Source organism: Lathamus discolor, chromosome 3, assembly GCF_037157495.1.
Source record: "Lathamus discolor isolate bLatDis1 chromosome 3, bLatDis1.hap1, whole genome shotgun sequence".
NCBI classification, from domain to species: Eukaryota; Metazoa; Chordata; class Aves; order Psittaciformes; family Psittacidae; genus Lathamus; species Lathamus discolor.
In genome coordinates, this window is record NC_088886.1 from 139,482,723 (window position 1) to 139,503,561 (window position 20,839).

Sequence of the window (20,839 nt, forward strand, 5' to 3'; positions counted from 1 at the left end):
AACTGGTGGTGTTCAAGGCCAGGGTGGATAGGGCTTGGAATATTGTGGTCTAGTTGAAGGTGTCCCTGCAGGGTGGTTGGAACCATATGACCGTTAAGGTCCCTTCCAACCCAAACCATTCTACAATTCTATGATTCTGGCCAAAAGTATTCCAGTCTTTCAGCGTGAACTTGAGAAAAATGAATTGTCATCAAAGTGGCATTCTTCCTTGTTAGCTGGAAGAAACGATTTCTGTAGAACTCTTACTTATTACACACCTTGCTGTCATACAGATTCATTCCTGGTTCCCTTCACTTTCTCTGGTCAGTTTGTTTCCTGATGGGATGTTTTGCATCTATGTCTACGCTTGCTTTGTGAGCCGAACGGCAGTCTGACAAGTCTTCCTGTAGGTATATCTGTGTGGTCTCCATTCAACCTTCCTACTGTTTCAGACTAACCCTGCTCAGCAACTTTGTGGTTTGCCATCAGTTCCTTTCTACCTTCTAGTATGCAACCTCAGCATGTTGTTGTGACTGACCTTTATGCTGTCCAAAAATAAATGAGGACTTTGTCAGAGTTAATTGAAAACTTCTCAGGTTCTGTAGATTTCTCTTTAGCAGTATTGTTCACAGTGGTAATTCAGAATATGTGCATGAAAATGACAAAGAAATGCAGAATGACTGATGATTTTTAGTATGTTTTTAAAATATGGGGTTGAACTGTGATTTGGACTGTGATACATGCAGGCAGGAAAACTTTCCCAGGCTAGTCTTGATGGGGAGATGACTCTGAAGGGCTGTTCCACGGCAATCCATTCCACTACCCTTTGCCTGCTCACTGATTTCAGCACACAGAACCCCAGTATTTGAGACAACCCCTAGCTCATTCTGTTGTGGTAGTTTATGGAGCTTAAAGCAATAAAATGTGCTTTTTGAATATATATGGAGAATAATGTGTGTGGGCGGTTTTTTGTTTTGTTTTGTTTGTTTTTTCTTTCCATTTGAAATGCCTCCACTTCATTTCTGTTTTAATTCATATTTGTAAACTCCAGAATATCTGACATCGTGTGTGGGGCTAGCACATTTGTTTTAGTATTTTATATACTACAGAAAATAAAAAAAGGAGAAAGAAAATATGATTAGTGTGATGGGATGGCTTTGTATTGAAGACCAAACTCTCATAATTGAGTGGAAAGATCATCTGCTTACTGTTTAGTCACAAAACATCTGTTCTTGCTTCTCCACATCTTCTAATTTCAGATATAATCATGTTGGAGAAGCAAGGAAGAAGTAGGAAAGAGAACGAACTGTAAGGTGTGAGAGAGGAGCTGCCGTGATGGGTGCAAGAGATTTCAGCCTAAGGTCACCAGTGATTAATCCAGTGTAGATCATATTTTTATCCTCTGTTCAGTGTCTGCCATATGAGACTAAGACAGATTGTGGTCTTAGTACATTCCCTTGAGAAGTGGCTTTTGGTTATTAGTTTTGTTTTGTTTTAACAAGCTATGGGACCCTTTCTGCCAAATAACTCAATATCCCAAGAATATAATTTTGCCCTGATAGAGTGGTTTTTAGATTGACTTAAAAAAATGTCAAAAGGATGTTATTGTAAATAGCTTTAGAATCACTAGCACTCTAGTCCCTTATGGGTTTTTTTTTTTTTGTTTATACTGTACTTCTAATGTTCTAGTAGGACAGAAGTGAAAACTGTGCCCTGAGCAAGTCAATAGACAAAACTCCTCTGGCTCCTGTGAAATGGAAATGATGGAGCAAGGAAGGAGATAGATCTAAGATATATATCCAAATATACATATTTTAAAAACTACATGTGATAATTGAGTATATTGGTGTCTACCTGCAGACTCCAACTATGCACTTAAGGCAAATTCACATCTGAAAAAAACCCTTCCTACACACTTATTTATTAATGCAGGCATAGCCTGATAGGAAGATAAAGACTGGGGCCATGCTGTGGTCCAGATTATTTATGCAGCGGACATGCTTCAGTGTATTCTGGCTTCTTGTCTATGCTCCCAGGTTTCCACCCAAAGGACAAGATGAAGTGCACTCTCAGAGCTGAGACCAGTAAAAGAACACAGTGTCCCGCCTCTGTCAGTGCCACAGTCGCCATTTATTCAGGCTGATGGCAACTCCCAGTAAGACAGCAGCTCCCATGAATTTGGAGTCAGTGGGAGCTAAGAACTGGGCTGCTTGCCTTTCATGGCTGTTTCTGTCTCTGCAGGAGCCTTTGTTGTGCACTTTTGGTCTCAGCTGCTGATCATTTGGGTTAGAACAGCCTGTGAGCTGTTTAATTGTGATTAAAGGACCTATTTTTCCATGGTCAATATTCTGCCTTTATCCTGGCTCTCCTGGGATGAAAAGTCATGATGGATCAAATCAAATGGATCTGTGCTGTGTATGAATGTGTTCAGACCAAATGGAAAATCACTTATGGATGTGAGGTTCATAGTCAGAATTTAGGCTGCAAGCCATGTGTTTTGCCACACACAGGTAAACTTGAAAACTACTGCCCAGAGGAAACCTGGTGCTCTTGGGTATTAACTTTTAGGGACTGCCAAAATGTGGTTATCCAGGCATTATTTTGCCTTTGTCTGATCTGCTCAGTTTTTCTAGGAAGTCGTGGTTTGTTTTGAGCAATACCTGGCCCAGAGGCTTTAGTGAAATCTATGAATTCAATGGTCTTCTTTAGTGAGCCCAGTAGATGTAGGACCCTGTAGGATTTGAGCTGGCGGTGAAGGGATTGGAGAGCATAAGAACTGCAGAACTGGCTCTTGGTTATATGGTTACTTAGATCAGTATGTACTGGAATTGCACATAGCTTCAATCCTGACTCTGTGCATCTACAGCTATAATGGGGTTTATGAGATGACCATGAAATATTTCTGAATTTTGTATTTAAAAAGAAAAAAAAAAAAAAAAGCTAAATTAAGGAGCAGGGAATTTTTTTGGTTGATTGGTTTGTGGTTTGGTTTTGGGCTTGTGTTGTTTGGGGTTTTTTTGTATTTTGGAATCATACTTTTATCCTAAATATATCTAGGGATTGGTTTCAGTTTTGGGCTCGGAGCATTTCCAAAAGGTAGTGGTATCTTCTTCACCCATAGTGAATATAGTGGAGACTTTTCATGAAAGGAAATTACTTGGGCCAGCACATCTTATATATATGCAGAAAGCTACAGAGATTTAATCTGAGAAGTAGTTTTATTTCAGTTTAGTGAAATCACTGCAGTGGGGTTTAGCTGTGTTTAAATTAGCCTTTTTTGTGTTACTTTTAGTCAGCTGGGAACAAGTATAAAGTAAGGCTCCAAGAAACTGAAATAACAGACACTTCTACAGTTCACATATAGTGCTCTAATGCATGACTTAAATTAAAACAGTACAGCTGCTGCCTCTAGACAATATCTGCAATGCTAGAATCTCTTGTCTGCTGTTCCCTCCTTCATTTAATAGATGTCACTGACAGTAATCCTAGAAGGGATTTTTCTCATCATCTACTTCATTCTCATGTGTATCCAGGCCCTATCTCTGTAGTGACTGACATTAGACAAAAACTGACAGTCCTCAGTGTGGGACTCAACCTGTATAAATTCAGCCACCCTGTATTTACATGTCTGGCTGAAACTAGTCATCTAGACTCTCTATCATCAGGGTACAGGGCTGGATATTTGCAGAAGATGGTTCATGTTACCTCAGTTATCCTTGGTTGAGATATGTTGCTCTGTTGCTGTTTTTATTTCTCTCTCTTTCACTGACTATATAGGAAGCCTGGAAAACTAGCTTAGACTAGACTAAGAGAATCTCAGTGACTAGGTTCTGTTTCTTCAGAACATATTGGAGAGCCACTTCAAGCACTGTCCTGTATCCAGAATATTCCTGATGCTCCCCTCTGCACGTTAGAATTACTCTCTAGTTAGCATCTGGCCTACCATCAGTGTGGTGCCTCCCACCTCTTTGCCCCTGGTGGAGGTATTTGCTGGACATCACCTATTCAGTGAAAGGCTGTGCCAAGCCCTGGCCACCTCAGTGACACATAGTCCTCAACCATGCACTGCATGAGATGATTCAGATATGGTCCCCTTGATATATGCATGATTAGCAATCTGCCCTCTCAAAATCTGTAAACCCAAGATGGGGAGATAGCATCTCTTTACAGGTATAATGTTCAGCTATTCTAAGCATTGCTTGTATATAATTAGCTGGTGTTGATTTAAGTCTGGCCACCTTGGGGACTGACAGAGCAAAGCTAGGCATTTTGGGTAAAGTTACGAGTTTGTGTGTATGCTAATAAAATGGAACTGAGAAGTGGGATGGAGAGTAATATAAATCACTCTTATCAGCCCGGTTTCCTAACCCAACCTTCTCTATTGCAGGGTGATCCCCAAAGGACAAATATTCAGCTTGATTTTGGAGATGGCATTGCAGTATCCTATGCTAATTTCAGCCCTGTTGAGGATGGCATCCGGCATGTCTATAAGAGTGCTGGAATCTTTCAGGTGATGGCATATGCAGAGAACAGCCTGGGCTCCGACACTGCTGTCCTCTTCCTGCATGTGGTCTGTAAGTATTTCCAGCTGAAGTGAAAACATGATCTTACTGAAAATCCCTGCAGCTTCAGTGGGGCCTAAGAATAAATGCAAACCCACCTGCATATGCAGCTTATGCTTGTCCTGAGGCTTGGACTTTTATATACCTCTATCTTGTTAAGTTAACTTTATTGAATGAAGAGGACAGTCTAGGAGGTTCCTCGAGTGCATTGATGATAATTTCTTAATGCAAATGGTGGACGTACCAACTAGGGGAGCAGCGCTGCTAGATTTAGTACTCGCCAACAAGGAGGGTTTGGTCGAAGTGGTGACGGTCAATGGCAGCCTTGGCTGCAGTGACCATGAGATGGTGGAGTTTAGGATCCTGTGTGGGAGGAATAGAATACCTAGCAAAGCCACAGTTCTGGATTTCCGAAGGGCCAACTTTGGCCTCTTCAGTCAACTGCTAAGGGAAGTCTCATGGGAAAGTGTACTAGGCGGTAAAGGGGCTCAAGATAGTTGGTTAGCATTCAAGGACCGCTTCTTCCAAGCTCAGGATCGGAGCGTCCCAATAAGTAGGAAGTCAAGTAAGGGATCTAGGAGACCGGCGTGGTTAAACAAGGAGCTGCTGGGCAAACTCAAGTGGAAAAGGAGAATCTATGGATTATGGAAGGAGGGGCTGGCCGCTTGGGAGGAATATAGGACAGTTGTTAGAGGATGTAGGGAGGCAATTAGGACAGCTAAGGCCTCCTTGGAACTCAATCTTGCTAGTCGGGTTAAAGACAATAGAAAGGGCTTCTTCAAATACATAGCAAATAAAACTAACACAAGAGGCAATATAGGCCCACTGCTGAACGAAGTGGGTACCCTGGAGACAGAGGATATAAAGAAGGCAGAGGTGCTGAATGCCTTCTTTGCCTCTGTCTTTACTCCTGCAGACTCTCGCCGAGGGCCCCGGATTTCTATAGCCCCAGAAGGAGTCAGGACAAAGGAGGAGTTTGCTTTGGTAGATGAGGATTGGGTTAGGGATCAGCTATGCAATCTGGACATCTGTAAATCGATGGGTCCGGATGGAATGCACCCACGGGTGCTGAGGGAGCTGGCGGAGGTCATTGCTAGGCCACTTTCCATCATCTTTGGTAAGTCGTGGGAAACGGGCGAGGTGCCTGAGGATTGGCGGATGGCAAAGGTCACACCAATCTATAAGAAGGGCAAGAAGGAGGACCCGGGTAATTATAGACCGGTCAGCCTTACCTCCATCCCTGGAAAGGTGATGGAACAACTTATTCTTGACTCCATCACTAGGCATATCAAGGATGAGGGGGTCATTAAGAACAGCCAACATGGTTTTATGAGGGGGAAGTCATGTATGACCAACCTTATAGCCTTCTATGAGGAAGTGACTAGGTGGAGGGATGATGGTAGAGCGGTAGATGTAGTTTTTCTTGATTTCAGTAAGGCATTTGATACTGTCTCCCACAGCATCCTCATAGATAAGCTAAGGAAGTGTGGGCTTGACGATCAAGTAGTGAGGTGGATCGAGAACTGGTTGAAAGGAAGAAGGCAGAGAGTTGTGGTCAATGGCACAGAATCTAGCTGGAGGTCTGTGACTAGTGGAGTTCCTCAGGGGTCGGTGCTGGGACCGGTGCTGTTTAATATTTTCATCAATGGCCTGGATGAGGGAACTGAGTGCACCCTCAGCAAGTTTGCTGATGACACAAAACTGGGAGGAGTGGCTGACACACCAGAGGACTGTGCTGCCATTCAGCGAGACCTGGACAGGCTGGAGAGTTGGGCGGGGAGAAACTTGATGAAATTTAACAAGGGCAAGTGTAGAGTCTTGCATCTGGGGAAGAACAACCCCATGTACCAGTACAGGTTGGGGGTTGACCTGCTGGAAAGTAGTGAAGGGGAAAGGGACCTGGGGGTCCTGGTGGATAGGAGGATGACCATGAGCCAGCAATGTGCTCTTGTGGCCAAGAAGGCAAATGGCATCTTAGGGTGCATTAGAAAGGGAGTGGTTAGTAGGTCAAGAGAGGTTCTCCTCCCCCTCTACTCAGCCTTGGTGAGGCCGCATCTGGAATATTGTGTCCAGTTCTGGGCCCCTCTGTTCAAGAAGGACAGGGATTTGCTTGAAGGAGTCCAGCGCAGAGCCACAAAGATGATTAAGGGAGTGGAACATCTCCCTTATGAGGAGAGGCTGAGGGAGCTGGGTCTCTTTAGCTTGGAGAAGAGGAGACTGAGGGGTGACCTCATCAATGTTTACAAATATGTAAAGGGTAGGTGTCAGGATGATGGAGCTAGGCTTTTTTCAGTGATATCCAGTGATAGGACAAGGGGCAATGGGTGTAAACTGGAGCATAGGAAGTTCCACGTTAACATCAGGAAGAACTTCTTTACTGTAAGAGTGACAGAGCACTGGAACAGGTTGCCCAGGGGGGTTGTGGAGTCTCCTACACTGGAGATATTCAAGGCCCACCTGGACAAGTTCCTGTGTGATGTACTGTAGGTTACCCTGCTCTTGCAGGGGGGTTGGACTAGATGATCTTTTTAGGTCCCTTCCAACCCTTGGGATTCTGTGATTCTGTGATTCTGTGATTTGCAGTCCTCACAGAGAAAGGTTTGAAAATGTTTCTTGGGGTTTTCTGAAAGGGTCAGAGACCAAAAAATGTCTGGAACAAAGTCCAAATGTGTGCTTTGAATACAATTCTAATACCAAGAGGTTTAGATTAATCTTGAGTCAGTTATTCTGGATTTGGGACTTTACTGTACTCATTAAAGAAAAGCATTATGCTGAGCATACTTCCTGGGATATGAACGTACTGAGGGCTGATGAGCTACTTTTCCTATTTCATGTGAGTGACATACATCCCTGACTTTTCCCTCCTGTTTGGTAGATCAATGCAATTTCCCTCCACTTGTCCCATGAGCAGACTTGGATATAGAGCCCCAATCTGGCTCCTCAAAGACACAGAAGAGAACAGAGGGTGTGCAATGCAGGATGAGACCAGGAAGATCCCAGTTCTTTGTCCTGCTCTCAGACTACTAGATCTCCTGTGCAGAGAGCTCTAACTGTGTTTATATGTACCTAAATGGTCTTGCCCTAATGGTGTTCACAGCCAGGTCTGTGTTCCCCCTTAGCCAGTCAATGCCTTCTAGCCCATCTATCTTTCGTGCTTTTCTGCTGAAAAGAAGCAAGTCAGAAATTTCCAAAACTCAAGAACCATTTTCTTCTTTTTAATTTCAAGCTCCCTGTGTGAAGGAATCAATGTTCCTTGAAGCTTTTATTATGCTCATAATTCCCTCAAAGTCAATCATGGCTGCATTTAACAACCTGTTATTAGAGCATTAACTGTTTTTTCATTCACCTTGGGCCATTAGCTGACAAAAGTGATGGTTACCTGGTAATAACAATCAGCTTTGTATGGATTATCTGATTTTTTTCTCACAGGAACTGCTTTTTCATGGTGAGGATTTTAGAACAAAATGCAACAAGGGACAGTTACTTGGCCTGGTTGTGCTACTCTACTCTTTTCTTCCTCAGCCTCTCAAATGTCTCCTTTGAATTTTATAGCATTCTTAGGTGGCCAACTTATTAGCATTTTCTCCAAGGAAGCATTTACGTTCATGCTAACAATGAAATAAAATGATACATCATTACTCAACTTTTAATATATTTGGATGTGCAAGTCAATATAGAAGGTTTGACCTTGAATCTCAAGTGTACAAACAAAAATGCCTGCTATATAAATTGCCCTTATTATACAATCTGTCTGGTGCTGGAATCCTGTGCTAAAAAAAAAAACAGGAAGAAAGAAGCTCATTGGCCTTAACCAACACTAGTTTTCTGCTCTGCACATTTATTAGTGGTCAATCAGCATTTCACCTTTCTGGAATCTGCTGTCAAGATGCTCATCTCTTCATTTAGAGGAAATAAAAGATACTAGTGTTTTTTCTCTTACATGCACTGCCACAAAATATTTGGGTGAATCTGCTGTTCTTGAGAACCCAGAGTACTCTTATGAGCAGAGTTCAGGAGTGGCTTGCTGGTAGAGACCCCTTGGGAAAGGGTTTGGGGAAAGAAGTTTTAAGGAGCTGTCGTGGTTTAAACCCAACCACAAAGCTCGTCCACTCACTCCCCCAACTTCTTTCCCTCCCTCTACCCCTGGAGGGACGGAGAGGAGAATCGAAAAGGATGCAACTCCCACGGGTTGAGATAAGAACAGTTTAGTAACTAAGGTATAACACAAATCAGTACTGCTGCCACCAATAATAATATCGATAAAGAAATATAACAGGATGAAAGAATACAACACCTCAACACCAGCTGACCAATAACTCGCCCCACTCCCCCCAGCCGAGCACCTACCAATACCTCCTCCAACCCTGCAGTCTCCAGCACTTCTGGGTAACTCTCCGTTACATCCTGGGCATGATGTGCTGTGGTATGGAATACCTCTTTGGCTAGTTTGGGTCAGGTGTCCTGTCTCTGCTTCCTTCCTGCCTCCCCTCCTCCCTGGCAGAGCATGAGGCTCAGAAAGTCCTTGGCCAGACCAAACATTTGAGCAGCAACTGAAAACATCAGCGTTATCAGCACTGTTCCCAGGCCAAAAACTCAAAACACAGCACTGCACTAGCTACTAAGGAGAAAAATAACTGCTACTGCTGAAGCCAGCACAGTAGCCAAAAGCAACACTAGATGCCCTATGTGCTTGGAGCTGTATGTTGTGGCGGTAAAAGAACAGCTCTTGGTCTCCAGAATCCTTGTAATACCAAGTAAATGGAGAAGTGATTGATGTCTCTATTTTGTGCTTGAGGAGCTGAGAGGTAACACAGGAAGATCGTCTTAGTTAAAACCAGCAAATTTCCTCCTTTCCAGAATTAATGTTTTATTAAAAAAAAAAGAAATAAAATCTCACTTATCTTCTGCTTTACCCTTTCCTTCTCACAGTGATAGCCTATCAGCTTGCTGTGTTTTAAAAGATAGCATCCAGAAAGACCCCGTAACACTGATTTAAGTGCAGCTGTTATCAACTGAAATTTAGTACCAGTAAAATCAAAAAATTAAGTGAGAAAGAAAACAGTGGAGATAGTAAAATCTTTAAACACACTAGCAAACAAAACCTCACCATTTTTTACACTTTTTTTTCTGGTGAGGAACTAACATCTTAATTCTGGACTCCTGGCATGCAACTCATTTTGGACATTTGCATTTGTTAGACACAACTTGACATTGAAACTGCAGTATTTTCTAAGTCTTTCGGGAAAAACTTTTGATATTTAAGCTCTTTGATATGCCAATGGACACGTCTTTCAAATAGTTCATGACTTTTTGCGAATGGCAACTGTCTGCTCAAAGACTTCTCAAGGTCAGGCCAAAGTCACAAAGATACCAAGGGTTACCAAAATCATGGATCTTTCTTTTGGACACTTCCAAAAAAAAAAAAAAAAAAAAAAAAAGAGAAAGAAGTCATAGTGTATTTAATCAAATCATAAATGCCTCATATACAATCAGATATGAGCCACCTTGGATCAAATTATTTTCCCATAAATTTTGGTTAGCTCAGTAGATATATTGTCAAGAAAACACCTTCTTCCTCTCTCATGTCCTATCCCTCAGGCCTTCAATAGCAGCTTGCCCAATCTAGCGCAAAGCCAGTTTGTTGTTCTCCCTCAAACTGCATTTGAAAAATTCGTCTACACATGGTGCTGACCTTGTCTGAAGTTAGCACTGTGGAAAATGCGTTCCTGGCTTTGCTAGAATTAAGAGTGAGAAAAACATTGTATGATTACCAGAAGTAATCTGGTATCTTTTTCTGTTGCTTATTGACTGCTGAAATTCTCTTGTATTGCTGTAATAGAGTCTCATAGCTGACAATAGGCATTTGATTTATTTAAAGGAAAGATCGTTGCTGTTCAGGGTTGAGCAGGGAGGATTTAACTCAAAGCCCGTAATAATAAAGTCTCTCTTCCCACAGGTCCAGTGGAGCATGTCCAACTGAGTGTTCCCTTTGTTGCCATCAGAAATAAGGATGTCAACATTACTGCAGTAGTTTGGCCCAGTCAGGCAGGCACACTTACCTACTTCTGGTGGTTTGGTAACAGCACCAAGGTACAGATGCTTTTTAGTTCATTTTTACTTTCTAAGCTTGTTGCACTAGACGGGAAACATTCTCAGATCAAATAAAACTTACTGCTTTTTCTTGTTTTGTGTTTTAGTTTTATTCCTTATCTAAAAAGGGTTGTCATAATCTGAACTTCAACCTTTGTGAGTTTATTTGCTCCTGCCTTGTGTTGGTTTTAGGAGTCATTACATTTTTACATCTGGTTGTTATCAGCCCTACTGAGCTTTAAAGGCCACTGTTATTACCAGTGCTCACTTACAACTTAACTGAATTATATGCCACTATATATGGATAATATTGGCTTTCAACACCATATTTAAAAACTGCTGGTGTTCAAATAACCAGGGGGGTTTCCATTATGTACCAGTATGCAGTATATAATGCTGGATTCCAACACAATACTTTAAAACTGTTGGTGTTCAAATAACCACTTGTATCTAGAATTTGAAACTAGACTCTCAATGAATTGTTTGTGTCCACCCGTGACTACTGTCTCTTGCTTATTAGCTAAAGTTCTTATTGTAGGCTTTAGGAATGAGGGAGCTGACACAGGCACTGTCCTCCATTATTACAGTTGTGAAATGTACAGCTGATAATTTTGAAATGTACTATCTGGCGTTATTTGCAAAAGCAGTTTAGGTCACATCATTGTCTACATTATTGAACTGAAATTGAAGGTGTGCGCTGAGGTGAGATCACAGTAGAAAAAAAATGAGGATTTTACATGAAATATGAAACTTGAGATGAAAAAATAGGAGGCACACAAGTATTTTATTTTCTCTTTGACATAGCTGTTTGCATTCTAACCTCTTACCCTGGCTACCAGCAGTAGCAGGAAAAAAAAAAAAAAAAAAAAAAAACCAGCCAACAGTAAATGCTTTATCTACTGGGATTTAACATCAAATTAGGGAGCTTACTGTAAGAGCTCACCTATTTTTGTGGTTCTGAGAACTCACTCATAATTGAGGCACTGAAAGAGCTCAGGAGCAATAACTTGGAAAGTTGCTGTGCCCTAACTGAGATATGACAAATATGTGCATACACACATCTAGTCCATGACAAGTACTAGTCCATGGCAAGTATCAGGTAATGACACATAGTTTATACTGCACTGAAACAGAGGGATGCAGTATCATATTACAGTTCAGGTATTTTTGGCTCAGTGCACACATGTTGACAACCATTAAAGTACATTTGAAACAATTTAGGTACTGGTAACTTGACCATCTGCTTAAGCCCTCCAGTGTGTCTCGGGTATCAGAGTTTTCCTGCTATTGTTTTTGTCCTTCATATAGGATTTGATTGTGAATGCAACCTTAAAAAAAGATTTTTTTAAACAAAAAGTAATCTAGAAACGGTAGAGCAAAGCAGTGGTGTTTTTGAAGATTTCCATGCAGCTCCCATGGTGCTTGTAATTGGGTTCTAAGTATGATCAGTTATCTGTTTTATCTTCTAGCTTAAATTTCAGGCAACTGAGTGCAAACAGATAAGGGTGCTTTGGATGTAGTTGTATGTGGAGTAGCTGACCCTTACGATACCTAGGGGTAGTTGTATGTGTTGCTGTAACTTGATGAAATTTAACAAGGGCAAGTGTAGAGTCTTGCATCTGGGGAAGAACAACCCCATGGACCAGTACAGGTTGGGGGTTGACCTGCTGGAAAGTAGTGAAGGGGAAAGGGACCTGGGGGTCCTGGTGGATAGGAGGATGACCATGAGCCAGCAATGTGCTCTTGTGGCCAAGAAGGCAAATGGCATCTTAGGGTGCATTAGAAAGGGAGTGGTTAGTAGGTCAAGAGAGGTTCTCCTCCCCCTCTACTCAGCCTTGGTGAGGCCGCATCTGGAATATTGCATCCAGTTCTGGGCCCCTCTGTTCAAGAAGGACAGGGAATTGCTTGAAGGAGTCCAGCGCAGAGCCACAAAGATGATTAAGGGAGTGGAACATCTCCCTTATGAGGAGAGGCTGAGGGAGCTGGGTCTCTTTAGCTTGCAAAAGAGGAGACTGAGGGGTGACCTCATCAATGTTTACAAATATGTAAAGGGTAGGTGTCAGGATGATGGAGCTAGGCTTTTTTCAGTGATATCCAGTGATAGGACAAGGGGCAATGGGTGTAAACTGGAGCATAGGAAGTTCCATGTTAACATCAGGAAGAACTTCTTTACTGTAAGAGTGACAGAGCACTGGAACAGGTTGCCCAGGGGGGTTGTGGAGTCTCCTACACTGGAGATATTCAAGGCCCGCCTGGACAAGTTCCTGTGTGATGTACTGTAGGTTACCCTGCTCTTGCAGGGGGGTTGGACTAGATGATCTTTTTAGGTCCCTTCCAACCCTTGGGATTCTGTAAATATGTTGAGGTGTGGATTAGTAAAGATAGTGCCACTTACCTGTGGCCAAATCATAGACCCAGAGCACCTTTCATTCTTTGCAAAGCATTATCTCCAGCTACCCCATGAAATGTACTTAAACTTCAGCTCTGACAGAAATATGGCAAAGGATATAGACATAAAAGCAGCAGCTACCTTTCTTTTTCAGGACATGAGTCTGCATCACATCAAAATTCCTTTCAGGATGTTTAATGTACACGTCAGATTCTTCTGTGTGCCCACTCATAGGCAGGCTGTGGTGCTCAAAGTACACGTGAACACTGATTTATGTATGAATTAAAGGATGAGGTGTGTAACATTGTGCATAGTGGCTGGTATTAAGTGATACGTTCTAGTTCCATGCTGAGGAATTGCAGCTTCTTTTCCTATTCAGCCCATAGGCATCCAAGACAGAACCAGGTGTGTCTTGTGTCACTGTGCAGCTCGCTAAGGTACTCTGTGCTGCTGCATAGGCAAATGTTGTCTTAGACTCAGATGATGATGCTGTCCTCCCCACCCTGGTGGAACCATTGTACTGAATTTTAACTGTGCTAATTTTTACAGTATACCCAAAGGCAAATTTGGTTGGATTAACACAGGTCCAGTTTAATAAATGTGCCCAGCTGTCTAATAGGTTTGAGTAAATGAACCTTAAATGACTTGATTTAATTTAGAGTTCATTTCCAGGTTTGGTTCTTGAATTAAAATTAAGGAGTTGGCTGAATGTTAAAACTCCATGATGGAGGTGAAATCATCCGTGATAATGGAATGTCCAGCATACACACATTCAAAAAAGCAAAATTGTAATTTTAAAGGCCAGACTGGTTCCTCTTATGTGCTTTTGAACAGAATCACATGCTGTAGCCTCCAGGAAGATTGCTAATATCACTGCAGTTTGATACAGGCCCATTCTGCTAGTGCAGGATGGGTGTATATCTCAGTATACATTAACTTGGTCTCCAGGGCTAGCACACACTGTCACCCTTGCCGGCTTGGCCTGTGGGTCCCATATGATCAAACAGGCTTTGTTTGGGTTTTCTTTTTTCCTACTGCTTTTTCAGCTCATGGATGAGGGGATCAAAGGAAGGTATCTTTCTGCAGGGAGGGAAATGTGTTTGCCAGTCTTGCCTGGGCCAGTGGAAATTTTGATTTGCCTATGAAAATGCTGTATATGGCCCCTGCTGTGAAGCACAGGCAGGTTGGCAGTCTATTGAGATGAAATGTGAGAGTTGGAAAGTAAATGTTTAGGGGTTTCCTCTGGAAACAAACTGGTAGTGTAGCAAGGGACGATAGCAATGTCCCATAGAATGGCTTCATCTGTGCTCTTAGACCTCTGTGTCCTTTTTCAATGGAAGCTAGTATCGCTATTTCCATTTTAATGGTTTAAGCTAAACCGAAAGATTTGTCTATAGACCAGCTGTCAGATCAATGGCACTGCAAAGGGCTAGACCTTTGATTTTCATTTGTGGTGGGTTGACCCTGATTGGATGCCAGGTGCCCACCAAAGCAGCTCTATCACTGCCCTCCTCAGCTGGGCAGGGAAGAGAAAATACAACAAAAGGCTCATTTAGAGACCGAGATAAGAACAGGGAGAGCTCACTCACCAATTACCATCACAGGCAAAACAGACTCAGTTGGAGAAATGAGTTTATTACTAATTAAATCAGAGTAAAATATTTAGAAATTAAAACAAAATTATAAATCAGCTTCTCCCCCTTCCAGTCCCTTCTTAACTTTACTCCTGATCTCTCTACTTCTTCCCCCCAAGCAGCAGAGGGAGACAGCGAATGGGGATTGTGGTCAGTTCATCACATGTTGTCTTGGACACTCCTTCCTCTTCAGAGGAATCCCTGCACTCTTTCCCTGCTTTAGTGTGGGGTCCCTCCCACAGAAGACAGTCTTTCATGAGCTTCTCCAATGTGGGTCCTTCCCATACGCTGCAGTTCTTCATGAACTGCTCCAGTATGGGTCCCTTCCATGCGGATCAGTCCCTCAGGAGCAGACTGCTCCAGCGTGCGTCCCACGTGGGGTCACAGGACCTGCAGCAAACCTGCTGCCATGTGGTCTGGCGCCTGGAGCAGCTCCTCCCCTCCTTCTTCACTGACCGTGGTGTCTGCAGAGCTGGTTCTGCAGCTGTTTCTCTCAAAGTTATTTTGGGTTTCCCCCCATCTTTCTTAACTGTTTATCCCAGATGCACTCACAGCATCATTGATGGGCTTGTCCTTGGCCGGCAGTGAGTCCATCTTGGAGCTGGTATGGACTCTGTCGAGCATAAGGAAGCTCCTAGCAGCTTGTCACAGAAACAACTAAAACCTTGCCACACAAACCCAATACATCTATATACAAATCTCTTTTCCTGAACATGGTGCACTTTTCTCATCTAGGTATGTATCAGTGTGAGAGTTTCCTGTGTAAAGAGAAGAGCTGTAATGCTATCAAGGACGGTTCTGTTTGGGGAGATGGAGATAAAGTGAGCTTTCTCTGCCAGGTCTCTGAGTTAGCTAAATTCAGGTCAACCATTCAGCCATATTCAGTGTTGTCAGGAGGTGTTAAGCCATGCTTCAGCCTTGTTAGTATGAGTTTACAACTTATGGTTGGAGCTATCTTACATGCTCAAAGCATGAACAGGGCAATGCTGGGTGCCCTCACCCTGACCTGAGCAGAGTTGCTTTCAGATAGGTGAATGGATTTGTGCTCATAAAAGCAAGGTCTGGCCCTGACTCTGAACAATGTGGATTGTTTGAAGAAGTGTCTGCATCTTTGGTTTATGTTCGGTGCTGGTTTGAGCTGGATCGTGTGTTTTGTGCAGCTGATACAGCAACTGTGATGAGTGTGCCTATATATGTGTGTGTACAACACTGTTTTCTGCAGCGCTAAATCTGCAGTTGCTGACTGTGCTCTACTGAGGTATTCATAGCGTAATGGGTTGCAGTTCAGTGGAAGAATATTTCAGGAAGCATCTACTGAAGCGAGAGAAACCTTTTCCTATGGGACAGGGAGTTCTCACTGAGCAGTGTTTGGGCCACAGTTAGGACTTAGCAGAACACACAAGCTTGGAGCACCATTCCTGTATCAGGGAGGAAAGATGTCATGGCTTGCTGGATTAGTCAGGTGCGTGTTGTGATCCCAAGTTAATCTCATCCTGATTTTGATATTACCATCTGTGTTTTAACCTTTTGCAGCCCCTCATCACCTTGGAGAGCAGCATCTCATACATCTTCACTGTAGAGGGGATGAACACTGTCACTGTGCAAGTTGCTGCAGGCAACACCCTCATCCAAGACACCAAGGAGATCGCAGTGCATGGTACGCTCAACCTTTTATAGTCAGATCTCAGGGGGGTAATCTAAAGGTGAAGAACAGGTAGTCAGTCACTGTTGAACCAAAATGAGTTGTCTGAACTCCAGTGCTTGAAGGAACCTCTGAAGACAAACTGTAAACAAAGTAGCTCAGATGTGTCCTGATCACAAAACACAGAAGTGAATTGGGTGGGGTAAGTAGCCAAATTCGTACACTCAGCGCTGTAGTAAAGTAGCTGGTGTATCCTTTGTCTGTCAGTGTGTTGGTACACACTGACTGGGAACTCCTAAAACAAAAAAAGCCACTCTAGAGTTGTAGCCAGACTGCCTTCCTTCTGCTTCCTGGGTGTGCAAAGTAGTCATAGTGGAACATTAAGGTAGCCTCTATACAGCTGATGTATCTCTTTACACCATTAAAGAGTGACAGTATAGAGCATCAAGGGTCTGGAAAGCAGGAGGCAGAAATTACTTTGTTGTTGGTATCTCTGCCCATCTTCCATGCCACAGCTGGAGGTCTGAGTGTCCACTGGACTTTCCTGTGGGTGATGTTTGGTATGTTCTTGAATATCTGTATGTCATGGGCTCTAAAAAACACCCTTTGTCAGACCACAGAGCTTACCCTGTTTAGGGCTTAATAAAGGCTGAGTGGAAGAGCTCTCTCAGCAGTTTTGGCACGGACTTTGAGATTTCTCCAGAGAATAATTTCCACCCTGGGCTAGTCTTCATTTTCCTTTTGCAGTTATTGGCATCCAGCATTTGAGGGCAAGCTTTTCTTTGGATAGCAGGCTTTCTTGAGAGACCTGGGCTTCAAATAACTCAGGTTGTGCTGTGTAGCTGAACTATCTGTGTCTGGTTTCAGTAATTAAATATAAATAAATGTCCTTCTGGTGTCTGGAAAGCTGTATGCTCAGATTTAACAACCAGCTAAATAGATATTTATTGATTGCCTGGCTGTGAAATGCAATGGGGGTTTAATAATTTGTTAATATGACTTAGTAATACCCAAACTCGCTATTATCAAATCTAAGTAGCCGTCTACTTGATCATTTTGAGCATTGCAAAATGCAGCGTTTACTTCTGGGAAACTTGCATCTTTCCACTATGTCGTGGTTTAAACCAATCCACACAGGTAGTCCACTCACCCCCCCCCCCCCCCCCCCCGACCCTCCCCACTCCCGGAGGAATAAACCTTAATAAAGCATATATGAGGGGCATTACCACAGATAATCAATGGCAGGTCCCAGTAGGTCCCACAGGGCGCTCCTCACTTTCTGTTTTTAAACGCTTTGTAAGAAATTTTGCCATTCTACTTAAAGGAAACAAAGCTTTATCACAAAGAGAAATTAATCCAGTTGGAATGTCCAAATAGTCCTGTACAGCGCCATGCTGCAGATTGACCTGGTCTAAGAAAAGAGTCCTCCTAGACCTCCAGTGATAGTCACATCATGTCCGAGTATATAAACGAGTGACACCCTTGGTAAACATGCACTCTGCTAAATATGAATACTCATCTTTGTCCTGTGTTGAGTTATTATGGCTCTGTGCAGGAAGGCATGACTTTCTGGTGTTAACAGTGGAAGAGATTTATTCAGAGGCTTCTCACATTGTGATTAACAGACCGGAATTTGCTCAAAAAATAAACTGGACATGGTACAGAGGGTTCAAAAGTCAAAGGCATTATATATCGGGCTCTGGGTTAAGCCTTCAAAACTTGAGAAAGTTTCTCTTCTCTCCTTGATTTATATTTAAATATCAATATTTATATTGCACAATCTAACAAGAAAGAACAGATCTTGCAAAAGATGCAACATAACTGTTGTGCTGCCACATCCCTGCTAGTCTGTGGATTTCTGCGTTAATACTCTTGCTGGTTTCTCTGGGTCTAAAACTGGTACCTTCTTACAAATGGTTAATGGTACTTAACTGAAGTGTCTGGAGATCAGGTGCTTCAAGGGGAGGCGCAGCACATCTCCAAAAAAGAAAGGAGAGAACTTATATCCGAGTGTGATTCCTAGCCTGGATCTGTGTCACCCACTGGCCCGGATGTCTTGGTCTCTGGTGACACCAGAGGGGAGAGTTAGAATTGGAAAAAAAATTAAATTGTTCTGTATTTGAAGCTTAGGAAGTTTTTCTTCCTCCCTGCAATCAGTCAATTAGGAAGTAATTTCCAAGTGTTTCATGAATAGCCACTGCTTGATTGCCAGTCATTAACACCACTGGGTTCTGATTTATTGGGGTATTAACCACTCATGGCTTCCCTCTAGGAGTGCAAGCAGATAATACCTGCTTCTGAAAACATTACTTACAGTAAGTGTTTGCTCTGCAGAGCACAGTGCATGCAATTGCACAGACCTTCCAGATTTCAGCCAGACGCCGTCTTCTTTACTGGTCAGCTTCCTCGTAAGCAGTATGTGATGAAGTTGAGTGGCAAGGTTACAAAGCCGAGAGGCATTGTGAAGGGAAGGCATCCTCTTTTTTGCTTCCATTTCTTCTTGGAAAAGCTACAGATTGGCACTAGGGCAGAATGTCCTTTATAAGAACTGTTATAAAAATTCTTTTCTTGCAAACTTTCTATCCTGCTTAGTGTTAGCTAGCCCCTTTTTCTTCTTTCAGCCTTTGCTCTCTCTCTTGCTTCACGATAATGTAGTTATGGTCTTCCTGTTGTCTTCTGCACCTTTGGCTGTACCCTGAACACTGCCCATTTAATCTTCCCATAAATACTGGTTTTCTATTCCAGAGTACTTCCAGTCTCAGCTCCTGTCATTTTCTCCCAACTTGGACTACCATAACCCTGACATCCCCGAATGGAGACAAGACATTGGCAAAGTCATCAAGAGAGCTCTAGCACAGGTGAGCATCTGTTTCCTTATCTGTAATAATACTGAGCAGGCTGTTAACACATGCAGTTTTCCAACATGCTAGAAGAACGGGAAAGAACAGCCATAATGAAGCTATCATTCTAAATTGATAAAAAGCTTCTTAATATTCTGGATCTTTTTGCAAAGGCAAACTATATTGGGAAATTTGTGGAAATATTATAATTGCTTTTATTAATGTTTCTGTGGTGCTTTTTAGCTTACAATATCCCTGAGGACTTTACAAATCCTAGATCGTAATAGTATCATTATTCTTATTTTGCCAAATTGATCTCACAGTATCTACTGTTTTCTGCTCAAAAAATTTGGGTAGTGTTACTGTGTGTTGTTAAACAGACGATCCAGTTCATCCCAGAAGACAGACACTGTAGGATGTTGGATGCATGAGGAAGATATTTTTACCTCTTCCTAATAGGCAGGAGTTTTACATGCATCTAAGTGTAGCAACTACTGAACATTATAAAGCACTACTCCATTTCCAACTGGGGTAAAAAGGAGGATTCAGAGGGAAAATAAACTTACCTTTAAAATACATGACAAAGAAAGGCTTCTGTGGGTGGAAGATACTGAATCTTCCTTTGGGATTAATTAGAATATGTAAACCAGCACTCATATTTTTGCAGGAAAGGAGACAGAATAATTTATGATATCAAATAGCCAGGGACTTTGGTTTTGTGTAAAATCAGGAGATAGATTTAGGCAAGCTTTTGTGTTTTTTACATTCTGCCAAAAATGTGTCTTGCTTTTCTTTTTCTTTTCTTCTTTTTTTTCCTTCAGCTACAGCTGTTCTTAGAAACAGAGGCTGATTAATTTTACCAGGAAAGTACATTCCTGCTCAGCTTTTCTCATCTGCAGCCCACTCAGAATTCACAGTTTATAAGAGCTTCCTTGATTGTTTTCTCATCCTGAGAAAACATGAAGTTCATTTGTTTAAACTGTTGTTCTCTTTTACTGTATTCAGAGTCAAGCTTGCAGAAATAAAAAACAATAATTAGATTGGAACTATGAATGGTTACAGACAGCAGAAGAAATCCTGTAGAAGTGCTTGCTTGCATGTGTATCCTTTTGTGACTATTTTGGTACAGCCTGTGGTCTGTGCTTGTAGGATGGATCACCAAGAATGGGATGTCCCTTTGATACATTTCAGTTCAGGAATGCAGCCAAGGAGCTTGAGGTGGATAGGACCCAGGGAGCTAATGGGGTTAGCCTCATAAAGCAAGAGTTCCTGAGGGAGGAGAGTCTTCCTGCCCTACTGAGAATGCACAGCTTGGATTTAGGGACAGAGGCCAGTGACCTCAGTGGGTATGTCGTGGTAAGACAGTTGTGAGAGTCAGGTGTGAAACTGACTCTTGGTTCAGCAAACTAAGCAGTTTCTAACACAGCCCTCCCAATCAGCCCCAGTAGTAATATGTCTCCTACTGGAGTCATAAAGTTATTCATGTACGGCAAATGTGGATCCCCATAATCTGATATTAGAAGCTGATTGCAGGCAATTTTTTTTCATATGTCCCTGTTAGTTGCACACTTACCAGTCATGCTGAGCCAGACTCTCTGGATCTGACATTGGGTAATTCTTTTGTAGCAAGATGGACTATATGGAAAATTCAGATGTGGAGACATGGTAGGTTTGGACTTTCTGTTGAGATCTTTGGGTTCAGG

General features: G+C 42.4%; 1 protein-coding gene across 1 annotated transcript in view; it reads left to right on the forward strand.

Annotated features, from left to right (window-relative positions):
• The window catches only part of SORCS3 (sortilin related VPS10 domain containing receptor 3), a 306,718-nt gene that overhangs the window by 276,620 nt on the left and 9,259 nt on the right, over nucleotides 1-20,839 (forward strand). Inside the window, exons 19-22 of the mRNA XM_065672945.1 lie at nucleotides 4,367-4,553; nucleotides 10,498-10,631; nucleotides 16,188-16,311; nucleotides 19,042-19,154. Coding sequence (XP_065529017.1) covers nucleotides 4,367-4,553; nucleotides 10,498-10,631; nucleotides 16,188-16,311; nucleotides 19,042-19,154 — 558 coding nt within the window. The remainder of the gene's footprint in view (nucleotides 1-4,366; nucleotides 4,554-10,497; nucleotides 10,632-16,187; nucleotides 16,312-19,041; nucleotides 19,155-20,839) is intronic.